The 19,119-nt window shown below is 46.2% G+C and overlaps 1 protein-coding gene and 1 long non-coding RNA gene across 6 annotated transcripts in view; both read left to right on the top strand.

Annotated features, from left to right (window-relative positions):
• Positions 1 to 10,349: 10,349 nt before the first annotated feature.
• The window catches only part of PPP4R2 (protein phosphatase 4 regulatory subunit 2), a 64,403-nt gene continuing 55,633 nt past the window's right edge, over positions 10,350 to 19,119 (top strand). For 2 of the 5 annotated variants that reach the window (XM_036428839.2, XM_045578264.1), the window contains exons 1-2: positions 10,350 to 10,628; positions 11,518 to 11,599. In XM_036428839.2, coding sequence (XP_036284732.1) covers positions 10,595 to 10,628; positions 11,518 to 11,599 — 116 coding nt within the window. In that variant the 5' untranslated portion in view covers positions 10,350 to 10,594. Of the gene's footprint in view, positions 10,629 to 10,651; positions 11,046 to 11,517; positions 11,600 to 19,119 lie in introns of those variants that run through there. The other 3 variants (XM_036428837.2, XM_036428836.2, XM_036428838.2) reach the window with 3 other exon arrangements.
• LOC118713999 lies at positions 13,092 to 18,439 on the top strand. The gene is made up of 2 exons (XR_004986461.2): positions 13,092 to 13,629; positions 18,312 to 18,439. It is a non-coding gene; the product is annotated as an uncharacterized LOC118713999 (long non-coding RNA).

The raw sequence follows: 19,119 nt of genomic DNA on the forward strand, positions 1-19,119 counted from the left end.
TAAACAACGAAAAAGCCCACTGTATGGGAGAACATATTTGCAAATGGTATCACTGATAAAGGTTTAATCTCCAACATCTACAGAAAACTTACACAACTTAATACCAGGAAGATAAATGATCCAATAAAAAAAATGAACAATGAACTTAAATAGAATCTTTTCAAAAGAAGACAGAAGGAAGGCCAAGAGGCACATGAAAAAATGCTCAAAGTCACTAATTATCAGAGAGATGCAAATTAAAATGACAATGTGGTACCATCTCACACCTGTCAGATGGCAATCATCAATAAATCAACAAACGACAAGTGCTGGCAAGGATGCGGAGAAAAAGGAACTCTCGTGCATTGCTGGTGGAAATACAGCCTGATGCAGCAGCTGTGGAGAAAAGTATGGAGTTTCCTCAAAAAACTGAAAATGGAGCCGAAACCGGTTTGGCTCAGTGGATAGAGCGTTGGCTTGGGGACTGAAGGGTCCCAGGTTCAATTCCAGTCAAGGGCATGTGCTTTGGTTGCGGGCACATCCCCAGTAGGGGGTGTGCAATAGGCAGCTGATAGATGACTCTCTCTCATCGATGTTTCTAACTTGCTATCTCTCTCCCTTCCTCTCTGTACAAAATCAATAAAATATATTTTAAAAAAAACAAAACTGAAAATGGAACTCCCATTTGACCCAGAAATCCCACTCCCAGGAATATATCCTTCAAAACTGGAAACACTAATCAGAAAGGATATGTTCAAAGCAGCACAATTTACCATAGCTAATATTTGGAAACACCCTAGGTGCCTGTCAGCAGATGACTGGATCAGAATACTATAGTACATCTACACAATGGAATACTATGCTGTCATAAAAAGAAGGAATTCTTACCATTTGCAGCAACCTGGATGGAACTGGAGAACATAATTCTAAGTGAAATAAGCCAGTCGAGAGGATCCAAGATGGCTGCTCGGGTAAACATCTAACCGCAGCAGCACACAACAATTTCAATGGAATACAACTAAAATGTAGAGTGGATATCCCCCAGAGCTACAGGTAGTCGACTGACTGAAAATTCTACAACAAGAAGGAAAGAGAAAACCAGAAGGAAAATCAGAGGAGCTGAAAAAAAGCCTAAGGTACTGAGATTTTCTGCGCGCTCACGCACACGCGCGCGCGCGGAGAGGCTGCAGCCGGAGAGGAGGAGAGGGCTGGGTGCTGCCTGGCATTCCCCAGCAGGAAGGAAATAAAACCCCCAGCCTGGGCTGAACCCCCGAACTGGCAGCGCTGAGCCCCAGTTATGGGCCAGACCCTGGGGACCCAGGCTCGAGTAGGGGGGGACAGGGCTGTGAGGCAGAATCCAGGGGAGCGGCGAAAAGCAGAGCCCCCGGAGTTGCGCACATTGTGTGCAGATGACAGAATGTTGACTCTGATGCTGGATTACCCTAGTGGGAAGAAACAAAGCCTCTGGCGGCGCTGAGCCTCAGTCCGGACTGCTCTGAACCCCAGTTCTAGGCCAATCCCTGGGAACCCAGGCTCAGGCAGGGGGAGACGGGGCTGTGAGGTGGAATCCCAGGGGAGCGGCTAAAAGCGGAGCCCCCAGAGTCACGCACACTGCGCGCAGAGGACAGTCTGTTGACTCTGATCCTAGACTCCCCTAACGGGAAGGAGAAAAACAACTCCAGACTGGAGGAACGCGACGAGGAGCAGGAGCCCCTGCTGAACACCGGCCAGCCGGGCACCAGCAAGGAGCCAGGCGACGGGGCCCCCCGGGGGGGAGGTGCCCCTGAGCCTTTGACCGCTGAGCGCGGGCAACGGAGCCAAGGCTGGGGGCTGCTTCCTGGGTGGCGCCGACCCTGGCAACAGGCTGAAGCAGTGCAGGAGCCCGCAGAGAACAAAGGAATGCCACAGGCCAACCTGCTGAGCTCCCAGGACAAGGAGGAAGAAACCAAAGAAGTTCTCAATGTGAAGAAATCAAGTGAGAGCAAAAGATAGTAAAATTACTTAAGAAAGAATACAAAGAAGATCTTGAAAAATCAAAGACTAAGTGAGAACTCAACTCACCAGCCAACATTGCAACATAAATGCGTTGTTTGTTTTTTTTAAAAAAAAAAAAAAAAAAAGGACAGAATGTTGGAACAGCGGTGGCCAGGCCTAGAGTGGCCAGGCACAAGGCAGTGGCAGCCGGGCCCGGAGCAGCAACGGCCAGGCCCCAGAGCAGCAGCAGCCAGAACCAGAGCATCAACAGCCAGCACTGGAGCAGCCAGACCTGGGGCAGTGGCAGCCAGGCCTGAGCCGGAGGCGGCCAAGCCCAGGGTGGCCAGTCCAGGAACACCCAGACCCGGAGTGGCCGGGCCCGGAGAACCCGGGCCCAGAGCAGCCGGGTTGGGAGCAGCCAGACCCAGAACAGCAGTAGCCAAGCCCGGAGCACCCAGGCTGGGAGCGGCCAGACTCGGAGCAACAGCTGCCAGGCTGGGAGCGGCCAGGCCCGGAGCAGCAGCTGCCAGGCTGGGAGCAGCCAGGCCCGGAGCAGCCGGTCCTGGAGCAGCCGGGCCCAGAGCAGCCGGGCCTTGAGCAGCCGGGCCCAAATCAGTCAGGTTGGGTGCGGCCAGGCCCGGAGCGGCAGCTGCCAGGCTGGGAGTGTCCAGGCCCGGAGCGGCCGGGCCCGGAGCAGCTGGGCCCAGAGCAGCCGGGTCTGGTGTGGCCAGGCTCGGAGCAGCAGCTGCCAGGCTGGGAGCGGACAGGCCCAGAGCAGCCGGGTCTGGTGCTGCCAGGCCCAGAGCAGCAGCTGCCAGGCTGGGAGCACCCAGGCCTGGAGTGGCCGGGTCGGGTGCAGCCAGGCTCGGAGCAGCAGCAACCAAGTCCAGAGCAACTAGGTCAGGAGCGGCGGTGACCAGACCCGGAGCAGCTGGTTGTGGAATGGACCAGAGCAACAGAGGCCAGGCCCGGAGCAGCCAGGCCCAGAACAGCTCGCTCCTCTCCTGTCCCTGCCCCACGGCTGCCTCTCAGACATGGCTGGAAACTTTTGCGGGAACTTGAGGGTCTGCTGAACCAAGTGATGAAGGCTTAGATCTGGATGTGTTGAGTTAGTATAGCGCTGGGGTGTTGATCTGTGAGTGCTTTGGGTGGGGCCTGGATGAGGCTGGTTAACCTATTTGGAAATGTCTTTTGTGTGAAGTGTATCATTGGGCATGTGAAGTTATTATTGATATGAGAAAATGCTAAGTAACTCATATACTATCTGAAAAGGTATTTACTATCGGGGAAAGGGAGGGAGAAAGAGACTGAACATAAACTGTGCACCTATGGATGAGGACAATGGGGGATGGGGAGGGGGTGGAGGGTGGGGTGGGAACCTGGTGGAGGGGGGAAGAAATGAGGAACCTTTGTAATAATATGAACAATAAAGATTGATTTAAAAAAAAAAAAAAGAAATAAGCCAGTCAATGAAAGAAAAATACCACATGATCTCACTCATTTGTGGATAATAAAGAACATTATAAACTGATGATCAAAAAGATAGATACAAAGGCAGTAAAGCATCAAACAGACTGTCAAATTAGAGCAGGGAGTTTAGGGAGAGGTGCGGGAGATAAGAGATCAACCGAAGGACTTGTATGCATGTATATAAGAATAACCAATGGACGGAAAACACTGGGGGAGGAGGTAAAGGCATGTATAGGAATAGGGTGGGGGGGGCAAAGGTAAGATATGTACACATATAATACCTTAATAAAAAATAAAAATAAATAAAATTAAATTTTAAAAAATGTGCACAGTTGAAGAAGAGAATGGCTATTGGGTTCAACTGGCGTCCTGGATGTCCTTCTCTCTTAATAAATTCCAACTTTATTTCATAGAACCTGAAGTGATCTCTCATTATTGCTATCAAAATTAAGTCAGCCAGCTAGGGAGCACTTTACTCCTCTTTGTCAGCCTTCTCCAGCAGCACTGCTCTTCAATCCAGCATGACTGCCAGCAGCCACCAGGAACAATCTGTCACTACTGAAAACAAACCAGGTCTTTTGGCTCAAACCCTTTGTCACCCTTATTTCCAATTTAAAGAAAAAAGGTGTTTAGTTTCAAAAGTCTCTGGAAAAAAGTTAAACCTGATGATATGGGAAGCTACTCTCATTTAGAAAATGGCATTTTTCCATTTTCCCACCTTGGTTTTTTTTCCAGTGTTAGAAATGCTCTCAATGATGTCGTGGGAAAGAGACAAACACTACAACTGGATCAGCAAGCCAAATTTACTCCTGTGCAGAAGAGTGCTGTTGCCTGTTGGAAGCCGCCCATTGCCTTCACTAGCAGAGAGGTGTGGACAAGGGACCTGGAAGGCTGGTCAACCTTGAAGTTCTGAAGGTCAGAGCCAAGCACCCTCTAGTTGAGACAATGGTAGCTAAAACAACTTTGAGCTTTTAGTTTTATGTAAATCCTTGCTGATTGGCTATTATTGGAATTGCCTAAGGACTATAAGTGTATCCCACAATCTGAATAAAAGGTATAGCAATGCCAGAGTGGGTGGAGTCCTTCCCCTTGAGCTGGGCTCCAGCCTGGCCCCCAATATTTCCAATTTAATATTTTCTAGTCTCTTTTATTTGTGTGTGGCCTCCTCCAGAGCCCGAACCCTGAACCATGTGGGACGTGGGGGTTGAGGTGGGGAACACTTGCAATTGCCAGCTGGAAATCATGGGCAAAGCACACCCAACAGAAATCCTTTTGGATTTTATTTCCTGATGTGGGTGTGCCCTGCTCCTCACTCTGAACTCTGACTTGATTGGTCAGGCTTCAGGGCTCAGATTCCCATTATTGCACAATTGACTAATTCAGAGGAAGGGGAGGAGTAAGACAGAGCCTAAGATGGCAGCTCCCTGAGAATCTGAAGGTCATGTCAAAATGGCGGGACCTAAGATGGTGGTGAGCTCCTTTCTTTGACAGAAAAGACCGCTGGTTCACTCACATTAGTACCCAGGATGATATACAAATAAGAATGAAAAGTCATGAATAAAGGCCATGAAAATTGGAAAGGCTCCAATGCTTTTCTCTAGTGATATTTTAATTCACCCTCTTCCCTGTTCTCCAGCTCTTCCGGGCAGGGTGTAGGTTTTTCTATACTTTCCTTCAGTTTCTTCTTCTGTCCCTTCCCACAGACTCCTATATGAGGGATGCCCAAATTCCAGTAATTCCCCCTGGAGTTATGAGAAGACTCTTGCATATTTTCTGTGAAATAGTCTAGCTGTTTTCTCTCTCCCATTTCTCTTTCTGTTTTCATCTTCCACCTTCTACCTCCTACTCAGTCTTCTCAAGTTTAGGGTTTTTCCTTCTTGCATTCACCCAGAGCAGTCTATAATAATAGACCAGTCTTTCTGCATGTTCACGTTTGTTTAAGGTTCATCTTTTCCATTAGACCTTGAGTTCCATAGGGAGGAAGAGGTTCCATGTAGTTCTCCCTCGCATCTAGGAGGCCCTCACAGACTATTCTCTTGGTTAATTCCATTCCATCTCCTATTAGACTCTTTCTCATAGGTGCGAATCTTTGGTCTTTAAGTGAAGCCTCTCTAAAGAGCAACTTCTATTCCTGTCTGGAAGAGATTTCACAGGTCTCTGATCACCTGATTTGCACACTTGCCTTCTATTTTTTTTAGAATTAATACTCACATATTAATCTCTCCCGGTAGTTTGCAACTTTTTGAGTATAAGAAAGTGTTTGGGAACTTTGAAGTCTAAGTTTGAATCATGGGTCAGTCACTTGTATGCAGTTGTATGATCTTGGGAAAGTTAGTTCACTCTTTATACCTCAGTTTTCTCTACTGACAAGTGAGGATAATAGTATCACCTATCTCATGTAATTTTTGCAAGGATTAAATTATATACACATACTAGAGGATTGGTGCACGAAATTTGTGCATGGTACCCTCTCGCAATCTGGGACCACTGGCTCCTGTTTGCCTGCCTCTAGCTTGGCACCACCACCTCAGTTTCGTTCAGAAGGATATCTGGAAGGTCATTGGGTCTAATTAGCATATTATGCTTTTATTATTATAGACTACTGCACCCTGAAAGGAAATTAATTAGAAGGTGGCCAGTGGGGGGCGGGCGGGAGTGGGCAAGACAGGCCAGACACACTCTGGAGCCAACCCCCTGTGGCCCCTCCCTGCCTGGCCACACCTGGGGCAGCACTGTGGCTTAAAGGGTGTCTGTGAAGTGAGTGGGGTCCCTCCGGCAGGTCCCTCAGCTTGGCCTGTGGGAATCAGGCTGAAACTGGCTCGCTGACATCCCCCAATGGGTCCCAGATTGCTAGAGGACAGTTCTCAGGTGATGCACCCCAGAATCGGGCTCCCTCCTCTCTGGCTATGGGTGCATCACCTGAGAACTGCAGCTGCCAAATCACCACAGCTTGGCAGCTCCTGCTTGAGCACCTGCCCCCTAGTGGTCAATAGGTGTCATAGCTACCGGTTGGGGCATCTGTCCTCTGGTGGTCACTGTGCATTATAGCTACTGGTTGGACAGTCAAACGGTCAGACTGTCACTTAGGCTTTTATATATATAGATAAAGGAATAGTTTATGGATCTTTGGAGAGAGAGGGAGAGAAATAGCGACGTGAGAGTGCAACATCAATTGGCTGCCTCCTGCATACCCTTTTCCCCTTTGGGACCAAGCCCACAACTTGGGCATGTGTCCTGACTGGGAATCAAACCAGCAACCTTTTGAAACATGGGACAACATCCGACCAGCTGAGCCATATCAGATAGGACAAATTACATATTTTTGTATCCTCCTAAGTTCATGGTCTAGATGTCAGTTACAGTCATCCTAAGGGCTTCCTGGATTTGAAAGACCCAGATCGAAGGCTTCAGTTCTCCCTTTGGAGTTACTCTAATGTTCTCATGGCATGGCAGCTGGCTTTCTCTAGCATGCACAATTTGAGAGCTCAAGTAGAAGCCACAGTGCCTTTTATGACCTAGCCTCAGAAGTCAAACACTATATCTTCTGCCATACTCTTTTTTTTTTTTAAGTCCCTACTGGAGGATATGTTTTTGCCATTGATTTTAGAGAAAGAGGAAGGGGGAGAGAGAGAGAAATATTGATGTGAGGGAGAAACATCGGTTGCCTCCCATACCCCCCCAACTGAAGATTAAGCCCAGTACCTATGTATGTGCCCTGACTAGGGATGAAACTTTGCTGAACTGGATAATGCTCCAACCAGCTGAGCCACCCAGCCAGGACCCTTCTGCCATATTCTTATTGATCACCCAGACCAGCTATTAGAGTGGAAGGACACTGTTCTATGGCATGGATCCCAGGAGAGAAGTCTTTGAGGGTGATTCTGGAGGCTGGCTGTCACATTTATATTGTTTTCCTCCAAGGGTCTTAGCATAAATATGAGGCTTCAGTAACTGCAGATATTGGGATACATGTTGCCTAGAGAACTTCAAGGAAATCAACCAAAGGAAATAATTCTACAGCCTCATCTTTTTTCCTCTTCTCTCCTTGTACTCTCAGTTTAAGTCAGACTGAATTTCTTTTTTAAAAATATATTTTATTGATTTTTAAAAATATATTTTATTGATTTTGTACAGAGAGGAAGGGAGAGAGATTCAGAGTTAGAAACATCGATGAGAGAGTCATCTCTCAGCTGCCTCTTGCACAACCTCTACTGGGGATATGCCCGCAACCAAGGTACATGCCCTTGACCGGAATCGAACCCGGGACCCTCAGTCCCCAAGCCGATGCTCTATCCATTGAGCCAAACCGGTCCCGGCTCTATTTGATTTTTTACAGAGAGGAAAGGAGAGAGATAGTTAGAAACATCGATGAGAGAAACATCAACCAGCTGCCTCCAGTAGGGGATGTGCCTACAACCAAGATACATGCCCTTGACCGGAACTGAACCTGGGACCCTTCAGTCCACAGGCTGATGCTCTATCCACTAAGCCAAACCGGTTAGGGCCAGACTGAATTTCTTGTGGCTCTTCAGAGCCCACCTGGCTCTTCTCTCTCATTGTAAGGCCTGTGCATCGATGGTGTTTCTGTTTGAAAGCCTTCCTCTCCTCTTCATTTGGCTGCTTCCTCATAACTCAGGACTCAGCTTAAACACTACTTTCTCTGGGAAACTCCCCTGATTCCCTTAGGGCCCAAAGGCTTAGGCTATCACTGTTGTGTGTACTTTGTCTCCTGAAAAGGACCTTATCCAGTGTTTAAAATTCAGGCATTCACAAGTGAGAACATCTGATGAAAAGGGATGAAATAAGGTGCAAGAAATAAGCATGGATATTCTAAATAGAAGTTCCAAAATTACCCTTTGTGATAATAGGATGTTTTTCATTCATGCTGTAAAATACAGAAGCCACTAGCCACATGCGGCTATCGAATTGAAATGAAGCTAGTATGACTGAAGAACTGAATTCTATTGAAAGACTCAGGAACTGTATTGTCCCACACAGCTCTTAAAGGAACAGACCTGACTGAATAGAGGATAGGGTAGTGGAAAGAACTGGAGGCTAAGCTTCGCCACATGGAGAGTAGGCCCCTTCAGAAGCAACCATGATAAACTAAATCTAGTGCAAGATAAGTGCTTGCCAAGTAGTATTATAACCTTTTGCAAGGCTATTTGTGATTGAACTGGATGCTCTGAACAATTAAAGGGTCTAAAGACAGAGATTGGTTGTCTGATGGCAATATCAAGAGATTTTTGTTGTTGTTGTTGTTTGTTTTTGTTTTGTGGGGCATGGACAGAGGGAAGCTTTTGTCACATTTGCCACCTAGCTTCAGGGTCAGAACCACTGTCTTTTAAGAGGGTCAACAGTTGTAATGGCTGTCTCCAAATTTGCACCTTTTAAGACAAATCCAGAAATAGCCTTCTTTCCTCCCTCTCTTTCCCTTCTTTTTTTTCATGGCTTTGAGAAGTTACCTACCAAAGGGCTCAAACTGTGGCAAACTGGGCTAAAAAAAACTGGGCAATTGTCTAAACTGGGGCCTCTCACATGATTGAGCCTTTCAGGGAAAATCAGACCCTGAACTGTCTGCCTACAGGCTGAGCCAACCTTTGTAAAAGTGCCTGGAACTGTATTTCAAAAAATAGGACCAAAACTTTTTTTTGTCAGATCAGAGCTGAGCAGCTATATCCTCCTTAGAATCTTTACCCGAGAAGCCTGCAAAACAGCTCCATTCTGAGCAACCATGGTAGTGCTTTTTAGATCAATCAGACAGTGAGGTTTTGGGATCCTCATTTGCATAAGGATGAGCAGGACCTAGGGCTGCTGGCTCTGTTAGCTCCCCTCTGACGCTGGGAGCCACTTTACCTTTCCACCAGGGGTGAAGACTGTGTTTTTCCTACTGGATCAGAGCTGCCCAGTCAGAGAGGTGCCTTGCAGTCCTGCTGTTCCACTGAATAGTTTCCTTCTTTACTGCACTCCAAATTGCTGATTCCTATTGGCATTGAATTGGTGTCAATGACCATTGACAGAAGAAAAGGTGGAATCATTATCTCCCCCCCCCCCCCCCCCAGAAGCTTACAGACAAAGAGTAGATAGTAAAAATGTCCACACACTGACCGGGAGCCAAATGTTCTGGGTTCTGGTGCTGTTTTACAGGCCAGTTAGCTACACCTCAGCTACACGTTTGCAAAATATCAGGGCTGGAAAGGACTTTTGAGGTCTCTGCCCTAACTTCCTGGCGCTCATGTATTGTAATAAAAATTATGATGAAAACTGCAGCTAGTTAACAGAGAGCTTACAAATTCTAGACACTGTGCTAAATACTCCATACCATTTACTCAAGCCTCATGGGTATTTTACAAACTTCCATTTTCAGATAAGGAGACTGCGCCTTTGCTCGCAGAGTTTTAAGTAAGTAGTCCAGGGCCACACAGGGAGTAAATACTTGAGTTGGCTTTGATTCCAGCTGGTTCCAATCCCTACATTTTTAATTCCTTTGCTGTATAGGTTGCTTCTCTCCAAGGCTCGACCGGTAAGGAAGGCTAGCTTCCGGCAGGGAGAGGTTCTCGTTACGGTTACTCTTAATACTTAGTGCATTTCTATTGCGTCCTCAACCGCGGGCCAAACTCAATCCTCACAGCAGCTGCCTAGGGTCCGCACTGGTGTCCGCGATCTCCGTGCGGAACGCGAGGACACGCCCGCGAACTGCCGAGTCGCACCGTAGCGAAGGGAGAGGCCCGAGGGCAAAGGGCTCCGCCTCCCAGCAGGCTCCGCCAGTCCGCCTGCAGCGGCCTCCGGCACCTGGGAGCCACCCACAAGTGAGGCCCGCGTCTGGCGACCCGCCTCCGCCTCGCCATTTCCGGTTCCGGGTCGGCTCGCGCGTGCGCGGAGACGGCAAGGAGCGTGCCCGGGGACCGCGGGAGCGTGCGCGGGGCGGCGGGGTGCGTGCGCGCGGTGACGTGCCGGCGCCATGTTGGAGGGCTGGCGGTAGCGGCTCGGGGAGGTGCTCATTCTCTCGGTCTCGCTCTCTCGCTCGCCTCCCGGGCTCCCTTCGGTCCCCCCACCCCCTGGTCGCCTGCGTGCGGGAGTGTGTGCGAGGCAGGGGGAGGGCGTCGGGGGGTGGGGGTAGGCCTTCCGGACCCCGGAGACCGGCGGAGGCTGCGAGGGACGCCGGAAAGCCATGGACGTCGAGAGGCTGCAGGAGGCGCTGAAAGGTGGGGGTAGCCGCGTCTCCCTCCCTCCTCACCCGCCGCGGCCCTCTCTCCTCGCCTCGGGGCGGGTGGCTGCTGGGGCCGGGCCGGCGCGGGGGCAGGTGCGCTTCCCATCCCCCTCCGCCTCCCGCCGGAGCCTGCGGCGGCCCTCCCGGAGCCGGCTTTGTGTCCGCGCCGCGCCGGGCGGGGGAGGGGGCGGGCGGAGCGGAGCGGGGCTCGCGCGGCCCAGACCCTGCCCGCCGCCCGCGCTCCCTCCGGCTCCGTTCTCGGCAGCCCCGCTCGCTAGGCGCGGAGTTAGAGGAAAAGAGCAGAAGGTATGGGGGTTGGGGGAGCAGCTTAAAATTTGTGTCTCAGGAAATTTAGAGCTTCTGGAGTCATCATTCGGTCCTAATTCTAAGGTGGTCGTCTTCCGAGCAACAGGTTTGAGAACTGGTTTCTAACAGAACAGTGTGATTTCAGCCTTTTGAGAATTATGCTTTAATATCCGGTATCATTTGGGGACAGCTGCGTGAGATGGCTGGTGTTTCCTAAAATGCAGATGTTTTGAACATCAGTTAGATAAACAATGCATTGGGTCCGTGGACATTAGTTTTAATCGGATTTTCAAATGAAGCTCACGCTGTTGTTCCCCTGAAACACACTTTGAGAAACATTGAGTTAAGGATGGTTTGTGAAGTTAGTGCCCTCTTTAGGAAGATGTTATCTGTGGAGAGATTAACACATGGAAGTACAAGTAGGAGAGTTGAAGTGGATATTTGGTTGAGAGGCTAATTTTTTTTCTTGTTCTTAATATGAGGAAGGACTGGAAATAAACTGTGTTTTTAGAGGGCATTGGAAATGGTTGGTGGGCTTATGAGGAATACTGATAACTGTTCTTTCTTCCCTTACCTAGATTTTGAGAAGAGGGGGAAAAAGGAAGTTTGTCCGGTCCTGGATCAATTTCTTTGTCATGTGGCCAAGACTGGAGAAACAATGTGAGTTGAGAACATATTCCTTGTTATAGACCGATGTATCATTCAGAATTGTTTGGGAAAGGGGGAAATAGGTATTTCAGAAGAACTGAATAATCTGTGTAAAACCCCAGTCATTTAAAGCAGTTACTAAGTGCAGATATACTTACTTTATGCATGATTTGTAATGAATTTTTTAAAATGCCTTGGTACATTTAGAAAGCTTAGTTGTCTGAAAGAGCTTGAGGAAGGGAGGATAGGTATTCCATTTATGATCCCCCCCCCCCCCCCCCCATAACAGGCTTTTCCAGGATTTTGTGGCTTGCTTCTATTTCAGATTTTTTTTTGGTGGTATTTTCTCATATTGTCTTAGAGCCAACCTTTTGTTTTCATATTTATGTATATGGGTATTTAAGGTGTCATTTCTATATAGTCTCTTCAGAAATCACGGTGATAAATTTGACAGATTCCAGATGCTACAGTTAGAGTGTCCTGTAAACTTTCTAGGATAGCTAACTTGTTATATCTGCTTAGCATTTTATTAGGCTTGTTTCCAAATATTGTAAATCTAAAACTTATACAATTAAGTTCTGTTTTCAAAAGGAACATTTCATTGCATTGTTGTGTGAGGATTTGGTTAACAGGAATTGTTTTCACACTCAAAGTTAATTCCTAGAGAGCAGTGTAGTTTAGGTGACTTCCTTGTAGTCTTGTATTTGGATAGGAAGTGGGAAGCTGGAGGGGGAAAGGTTTCTTTGGATGCAGGTTTAATAAGTGGAATTTCTTTGGGCTCCCCTACTTTTTGCCTATTTTAAAATTTTCTTTTTGAAATCTATGCTATAAGAATATAAGCTTCAACAAGTGATGAATATTTACTTTGGCTTCATTAACAAACTAGAAGCCCGGTGCACAATTTGTGCACAGATGGGGTCTGGCTGGGTGCCCTGATTGGGGGTAATCAGGGGCAGGGCCAGCCAGGGAAGGGGGGCCAGCAGGGGATGTGGGAGGTTGGCCAGTCAGCCCTGCCCGCTGGTCAAACTCCCGGTCAAGGGGACAGTTTGCATATTAACCTTTTATTATTTAGGATGCTTGTTTCTCACAAGATTTGCTTATGGTTGTAATGTAGCCTTAACCTAATTTTATTTATTTAGTTTAAAAACTATTTTTATTGATTTTAGAGAGGAAGAGAGAGAGAGAGAGAGAGAGAGAGAGAGAGAGAGAGAGAGAGAGAAACATCAATGATGAGAGAAAATCACTGATTGGCTGCCTTCTGCATGACCCCTTCTGGGGACCGAGCCCACAACCCAGGCATGTGCCCCAGATTAGAATCGAACCCAGGACCCTTTAGTCTGCAGGTTGTTGCTTTTCAATAAACCACACCAGCTAGGGCAGTGGTCGGCAACTGTTGCTCTTGAGCCACATGCAGCTCTTTGGTCCCTTGAGTGTTCTAATGCCACTTCTTCAAATGCCACTTCTTCAAAATAGACTTGCCCAGGCTGAAAACAGACTTCTGTGCATGGGCCACGAAGTTTCAGTCGCACTGTACGTGCGCGCCTGCACATAGTATTTTGTGGAAGAGTCACACTCAAGGGGCCAAAGACCCGCATGTGGCTTGTGAGTTTGCCAATCACTAAGCTAGGGCATTAACTAGCCTAATTTTAGGTAGAAAGAAAAAAACAACTCTTTGCTTTAGTGGTAATATGGACAAGCTGAACCTTCTTAATGCTTTATTAAAATTACCAGCCAACTTAACATATTGCAGACGGATCATGAGAATTTTCATTTTTTTTGTTCTAAGGTTTGTGGCCAATTACAAGACTTCTTTTAAAAGTGATTAGCTTGTAAGAACATGTAATAAACAACTTCGAGATGCAATGGGTATTTAATTTTAAAGTGTACCTTTAACATTTATGTAAAATGTTTTTTTGTACTCGTTCAGTAGAACCTTATCTGGCCACTGGGTAAAGCTAGCAATAAAACTACTGTGTTAAGAATGTGATTATGATGTGTTGTTCAATTTTATATTTGTTGCAGTTAAAAATGGAACCATTTAGGTGTGTGTTTTTTTTAAAAAAAATAAATCTTTATTGTTCAGATTATTACAGCTGTTCCTCTTTTCCTCCCCATACTCACCTCCACCTGGTTCCCACCCCACATCAGGCCCTTAAACTCACCCCCCCCCACACACACACACACTATCCTCATCCAGAGGTGTAAGATTTTTGCCCAGTCGCTTCCTGCACCCCCAATCCTCTTCCCTCAGCCCCTGAGAATTGTCAGTACACTTCCTTTCTATGCCCCTGTTTCTATTAAATTCACCAGTTCATTCTGTTTATCAGATTTTTTATTTACTTGATTTTTAGATTCACTTGTTGATAGATATGTATTTGTTGCCACTTTGTTGTTCATAATTTTTATCTTTACCTTTTTCTTCTTCTTCTTAAAGAATACCTTTCAGCATTTCATATAATACTGGTTTGGTTGTGATGAACTCCTTTAGCTTTTTCTTATCTGTGACACTCTCTATCAGACTTTCAATTCTAAATGAGAACTTTGCTGGGTAGAGTTATCTTGGTTGTAGGTTCTTGCTATTCATCACTTTGAATATATTTTGCCACTGCAGTCTGGCCTGCATAGTTTCTGTTGAGAAATCAGGTGACATTCCTATGGGTACTCCCTCCTTATAGGTAACTGTTTCTCCCTTTGTCTTTTGCTCTTGGCATTTTAATTATGATGTGTGGTCCTCTTTGAATTCCTTTTATTTGGGGTTCTGTGCACTCCTGGACTGTAAGTGTATTTCTTTCACCAGGCGGGGAAAGTTTTCAGTCATTATTTCTTCAAATAGGTTTTCAGTATCTTGCTCTTTTTCTGGCACCCCCATAATTTGGATGTTGGTATGCTTGAAGTTGTTCCAGAGGCTTCTTAGGCTATCTTCATTTTTTAAAATTCTTTTTGCTTTTCCAATTGAGTGTTTTTTTTTGCTTCTTTGTGTTTCCAATTTTTGACTTGATTCTGGGGATCCTCTAGTGTGCTGTTGGATCTCTGTATATTCTTTATTTCAGTCATTGTATTCTTAATTTCTAGTTGGTCCTTTTTCATGTCTTTGAGAGTCTCACTAAAATTCTTGGAGGTTTCTGGCAGATTCTTGAGTAATCTTATAACCGTGATTTTGAACTCTATATCCTGTAGTTTGCTTTCCTCCATTTCTGTCATTTGTTTTTTGTTTTTTTTTCATAGTTTGCATTTATTTTATTTTATTTTTTTAAAATAAATTTTATTGTTCATATTATTACAAATGTTCCTTTCCCCCCCCTTCTCACCCCACCCTCTGCCCTTTCCCCACCCCCATTGTCCTCATCCATAGGTGCACAGTTTATGTTCAGTCTCTTCCCAGATCCCCCTCTCCCCTTTTCCCCAAGAATAAACAGTTCACTCCCCTTCCGTACCTCTGATTCTATTATATTCAACAGTTAATATTGTTCCTCAGATTTTTTTTTTTAGTTTCCATGGTTTTTAGATTCACTTGTTGATAGTTACGTATTTGTTGTTCATAATTTTAATCTTTATTTACTTTCTCTTCTGAAAGAACCCCCTTCAGCAATTCATATAATTCTGGTTTGGTGGTGATGAACTCCTTTAGCTTTTTTTTATTAGTGAAAGAGCTTCACCCTTTATCTGACCTTCGAATCTGAGTGATAGCTTTGCTGGATAGATTATCTTTGGCTGTAGGTTCTTGCTATTCATCACCTTGAATATTTCTTGCCATTCCCATCTGGCCTGCATGGTTTCTGTTGAGAAATCAGCTGACAATTGTATAGGTGCTCCTTTATAGGTAACTACCTTCTTTGCTCTTGCTTCTTTTAATATTCTCTCTTTGTCTTTTGCTCTTGGAATCTTAATTATGATTTGTCTTGGTGTGGTCCTCTTTGGATTCCTTTTGTTTGGAGTTCTGTGCGCTTCCTGGACTTGTAAGTCTAATTCTTTCACCAGGTGGGGAAAGTTTTCTGTCACTATTTCTTTCAGTATGTTTTTGATATCTTGCTCTCTCTCATCTTCTGGGACCCCCATAATTCTGATGTTGGTTCGCTTGAAGTTGTCCCAGAGGTTTCTTACATTATCTTCAACTTTCTGGATTCTCTGGCCTTCTTGCGTCTGCGGAGGAGTGTCTTCTGGCTCTTTATGTTCCAAATCTTTGACTTGATTCTTGCGATCTTCCATTCTGTTTTTAGGACTCCATAAAATATTTTTTATTTCAGACAATGTATTTTTTATTTCTTGTTGATCCCTTATTATTTCTAGTTGATCCCTTTTCATATCCTTATAGATCTCGTTTATTTTATTGGCCTTTTCTAGGAGATTCTTGAACAATCTTATAAGTGTGGTTTTGAACTCTATATCCAGTCGCTTTTTGTCCTCCATTTCTTTCGTTTGTGATCTATTTGGTTTAGGCATTTTCGCAGGCAGCTTTCCTGATGGTGCGGGGTTTCATGGTGGAGCCTACAGCCTTGGCTTCCGTCAGCCCCGCCCTATGCAACTCCTGAGACTCAGGGTCCTTCAGTACTTGTTGCGAGCGCCTCTGAGAGAAAGGTGCCCTCGATTTTCGCCTGCTGCCAAACTGTCTATGCTCTCCCCCAATGAGTTCGGTATTGGGGTTCAGTTCAGTTGGTAGTGGGATTGGAGGTGGCGTTCAGAGCAGTCTGGAGCCCCTGTCTCCTTCCCGTCAGGCCAATCCCGGGGCAGAGCCGGCCGGCCCTTCTCTGCGCGCAGTGTGCGCGCCTCCGGAACCTCCTTTCGCCGCTTCCCCGGAGTCCCGCCTTACAGCCCGGCTCCCTATGGATGAGCCTGGGTCCCCGGGGTCTGGCCTAGAATTGGGGTTCAGAGCAGTTGGAGCTGGGCCCAGCACAGTCGGAGCTTTTCTCTCCTTCCCGCTTGGGACCGCCAGCCAGGCACTCGGCCTCCCTCCTCTCCGGCTCTGTCCTCTCCACGCGCGCCGTGTGTGTCTCTGTACCTTGGGCTTTTACAGCTCCTCCGTGCTTCCTTCTGGTTTTCTCCTTGCTTCTTGTTGTAGAATTTCCAGTCAGTCAACTTTCCTGTAGTTCTGGGTAATGTCCATTTTATATTTTAGTTGTATTTTGTTGAAATTGTTGTGTGCGGCTGTGGCTAGTTGCCTACCCAAGCAGCCATCTTGGATTCTCCCTGGATGTCCATTTCTGTCATTTGTGACAAGTTTCTTTGTCTCCACATTTTGGCTGCTTCCCTGTGTTGTAGCCGTGTGTGCTAGGTGTCCTATAGCAGTGTTTCCCAACCTTCTCTCATGATGAGAATCACCTGGTGGAGTTGTTAAAACACAGATTCCTGAATCCCAACTAAGAAGTGCTAAACTAGAATTTTTGGGAACATATAGGTAAAATTGTATACTTAACTAGTGCTCTAAAACAGATTTTATATACAGAGCACTAAGTTAGGTATGCAATTTTACCTATATGTTCTCAAAAATTCTACAGTAGTTTAGCACTTCTTAGTTGGGATTCAGGAATCTGTGTTTTAACAACTCCACCAGGTGATTCTCATCATGAGAGAAGGTTGGGAAACACTGTCCTATAGGACCCATTGACAGCCTCTCCAATCATCTGAAGTGGAAACTTTTGGTGTACCCTTTTGTGGGCTGTGTGCACAGCTTTGCTGTAGTTAAGTCTTGATTGCTCTTGGTATCATTGGGAGAAATTGACCTCCAGGCCAATTTGCTGTGAGGACCAGCTGTGTCTACAATGGGAGAACTTTTGTGCTGGAGACACCCTTATGGGGAAAGACTTGCTTCAGTGGGGCTTTGTTGCTCACTGAGTCTGCCCCTTGAGTGTGTCTTTTATGGATGTGAAAGAGTTATAATCTGGTATGGTCTCATACTGAATCCTGGGTACACTGAGGCTTTTAGATTTCCAAGGAGGTGCAAAGTCAGCCACTCTGCCTGAGGCCACTGAGCAGGCGCTACAGAGAGATCTGCAGATTCCTCCTCTTAGTTTGGGGTTTAGAAGTGCCCAGATGAGGTCCAGCTGTGAAGCAAGGCAGGCTACTGCTGTCAGGTGTTGGGCCTTCTTTTGGAAGCTTTGGAACTCCTTAATCCAGCTGCAGATTATTAGGTTTTAGGCTTCAGAAAGGACAGGCCATTCATATGAAAAAGCCTCTGTGCACAGTTTGGGTGGGGTTGTAAAGTGGGTGGGGCGGGGTCTCTGGGAATTACCAGTGGGGGGCAAACAGCAGTGGCTGACTGTTAACCCTGCACTGGACCGGTCGCTGGGTCTCTGTGTCCCTATGCCTCCATGCAGGAACAAGAATTGCTGCGAGTACCTCTGAGAGAAAGCCACCCTTGCCTTCCGGCCCAATGCCAAACAGTCCAGTTTCTCCCCTTACGAATCTGGGTCCCCGAAGTCTTGCCCAGAACTGGAGTTCAGAGCAATTAGGAGCTTGTATCTCCCTCCTGATTAAAAACAACAGTGCACCCAGTTGGCCAGTTTGTTTTGCACGTACCACCAAACATCCTACCAGTCAATACTCTTTTTTCTAGTTGTTGAACTTCCACTCAGCTAGCTTTTCTAGTTGTAGAACTTCCACTCAGCTATCTTTCCCATGGTTCTGGATGTTACTTGTTTTGTCTTTTAGTTGTAGTTTTGATGTATTTATGAGAGGCAGCAAGTACAGGTGTTTACCTATGCCATCATCTTGGTTGTCTTCCATTTAGGTTTTAGGGGGAAAAACTCAATATAAACTAAAAAAAAAAATTATTCCAAATGACTGACTGGTGCCCATATAGATAAGCTTAAAAATGAGTACATGCTTGGTTTCAAAAATAAATTGATGTCTAAATCATAAATGCTTAGATTGCTACTCTTGCTTTCTAGTCGCTATTTGGGCTATACTTTACCCCTTTCTACAAAAAGCATTTTTTACTTTCAGAATTTTGATATATAAGATATGTTAAATTATCTGGAGATAAATACTTTAAAACCTCTCCCATTATTCTGCTTATCAGGTATGAATAAACTGCCTTCCCTTTCGGATAAAATTCATTGGCCACTCTATCTAATAAGAGTAATATGCAGATTGACCATCACTCCAACACACAAGATGGCTGCCTCCAGGTGGAAATGATGGGTGCCACAAGATGGCCAGCAGGGGAGGGCAGTTGGGAGCAACCAGGCTAGCAGGGGAGGGCAGTTGGGAGCAAGGGGGGGCAGTTTGGGGCGATCAAGCCAGCAGAGGAGGGAAGTTGGTTGTGACCACGCCTGCAGGGAAGGGCATTTAGGGGTGACCAAGCCTGCTGGGAAGGATGGTTAGGGGCAATCAGGTTGGTTGGGGAGCAGTTAGGCATCAATCAGGCTTGCAGGGGAGTGGTTAAATTTAACCTGATGTTTTTAGACAATTATTTTGTTCTTGTTAGAAGACTTAAACAATATGTCTCTGCCATTCTTGTGAGGTATTTGTGAATTTATTTTAAGAGTATTTTGTATTAATAATAGATCAACCGAAGGACTTGTATACATGCATAT

The sequence above is a fragment of the Pipistrellus kuhlii genome, unplaced genomic scaffold (assembly GCF_014108245.1).
Source record: "Pipistrellus kuhlii isolate mPipKuh1 unplaced genomic scaffold, mPipKuh1.p scaffold_m20_p_93, whole genome shotgun sequence".
Lineage (NCBI taxonomy): Eukaryota > Metazoa > Chordata > Mammalia > Chiroptera > Vespertilionidae > Pipistrellus > Pipistrellus kuhlii.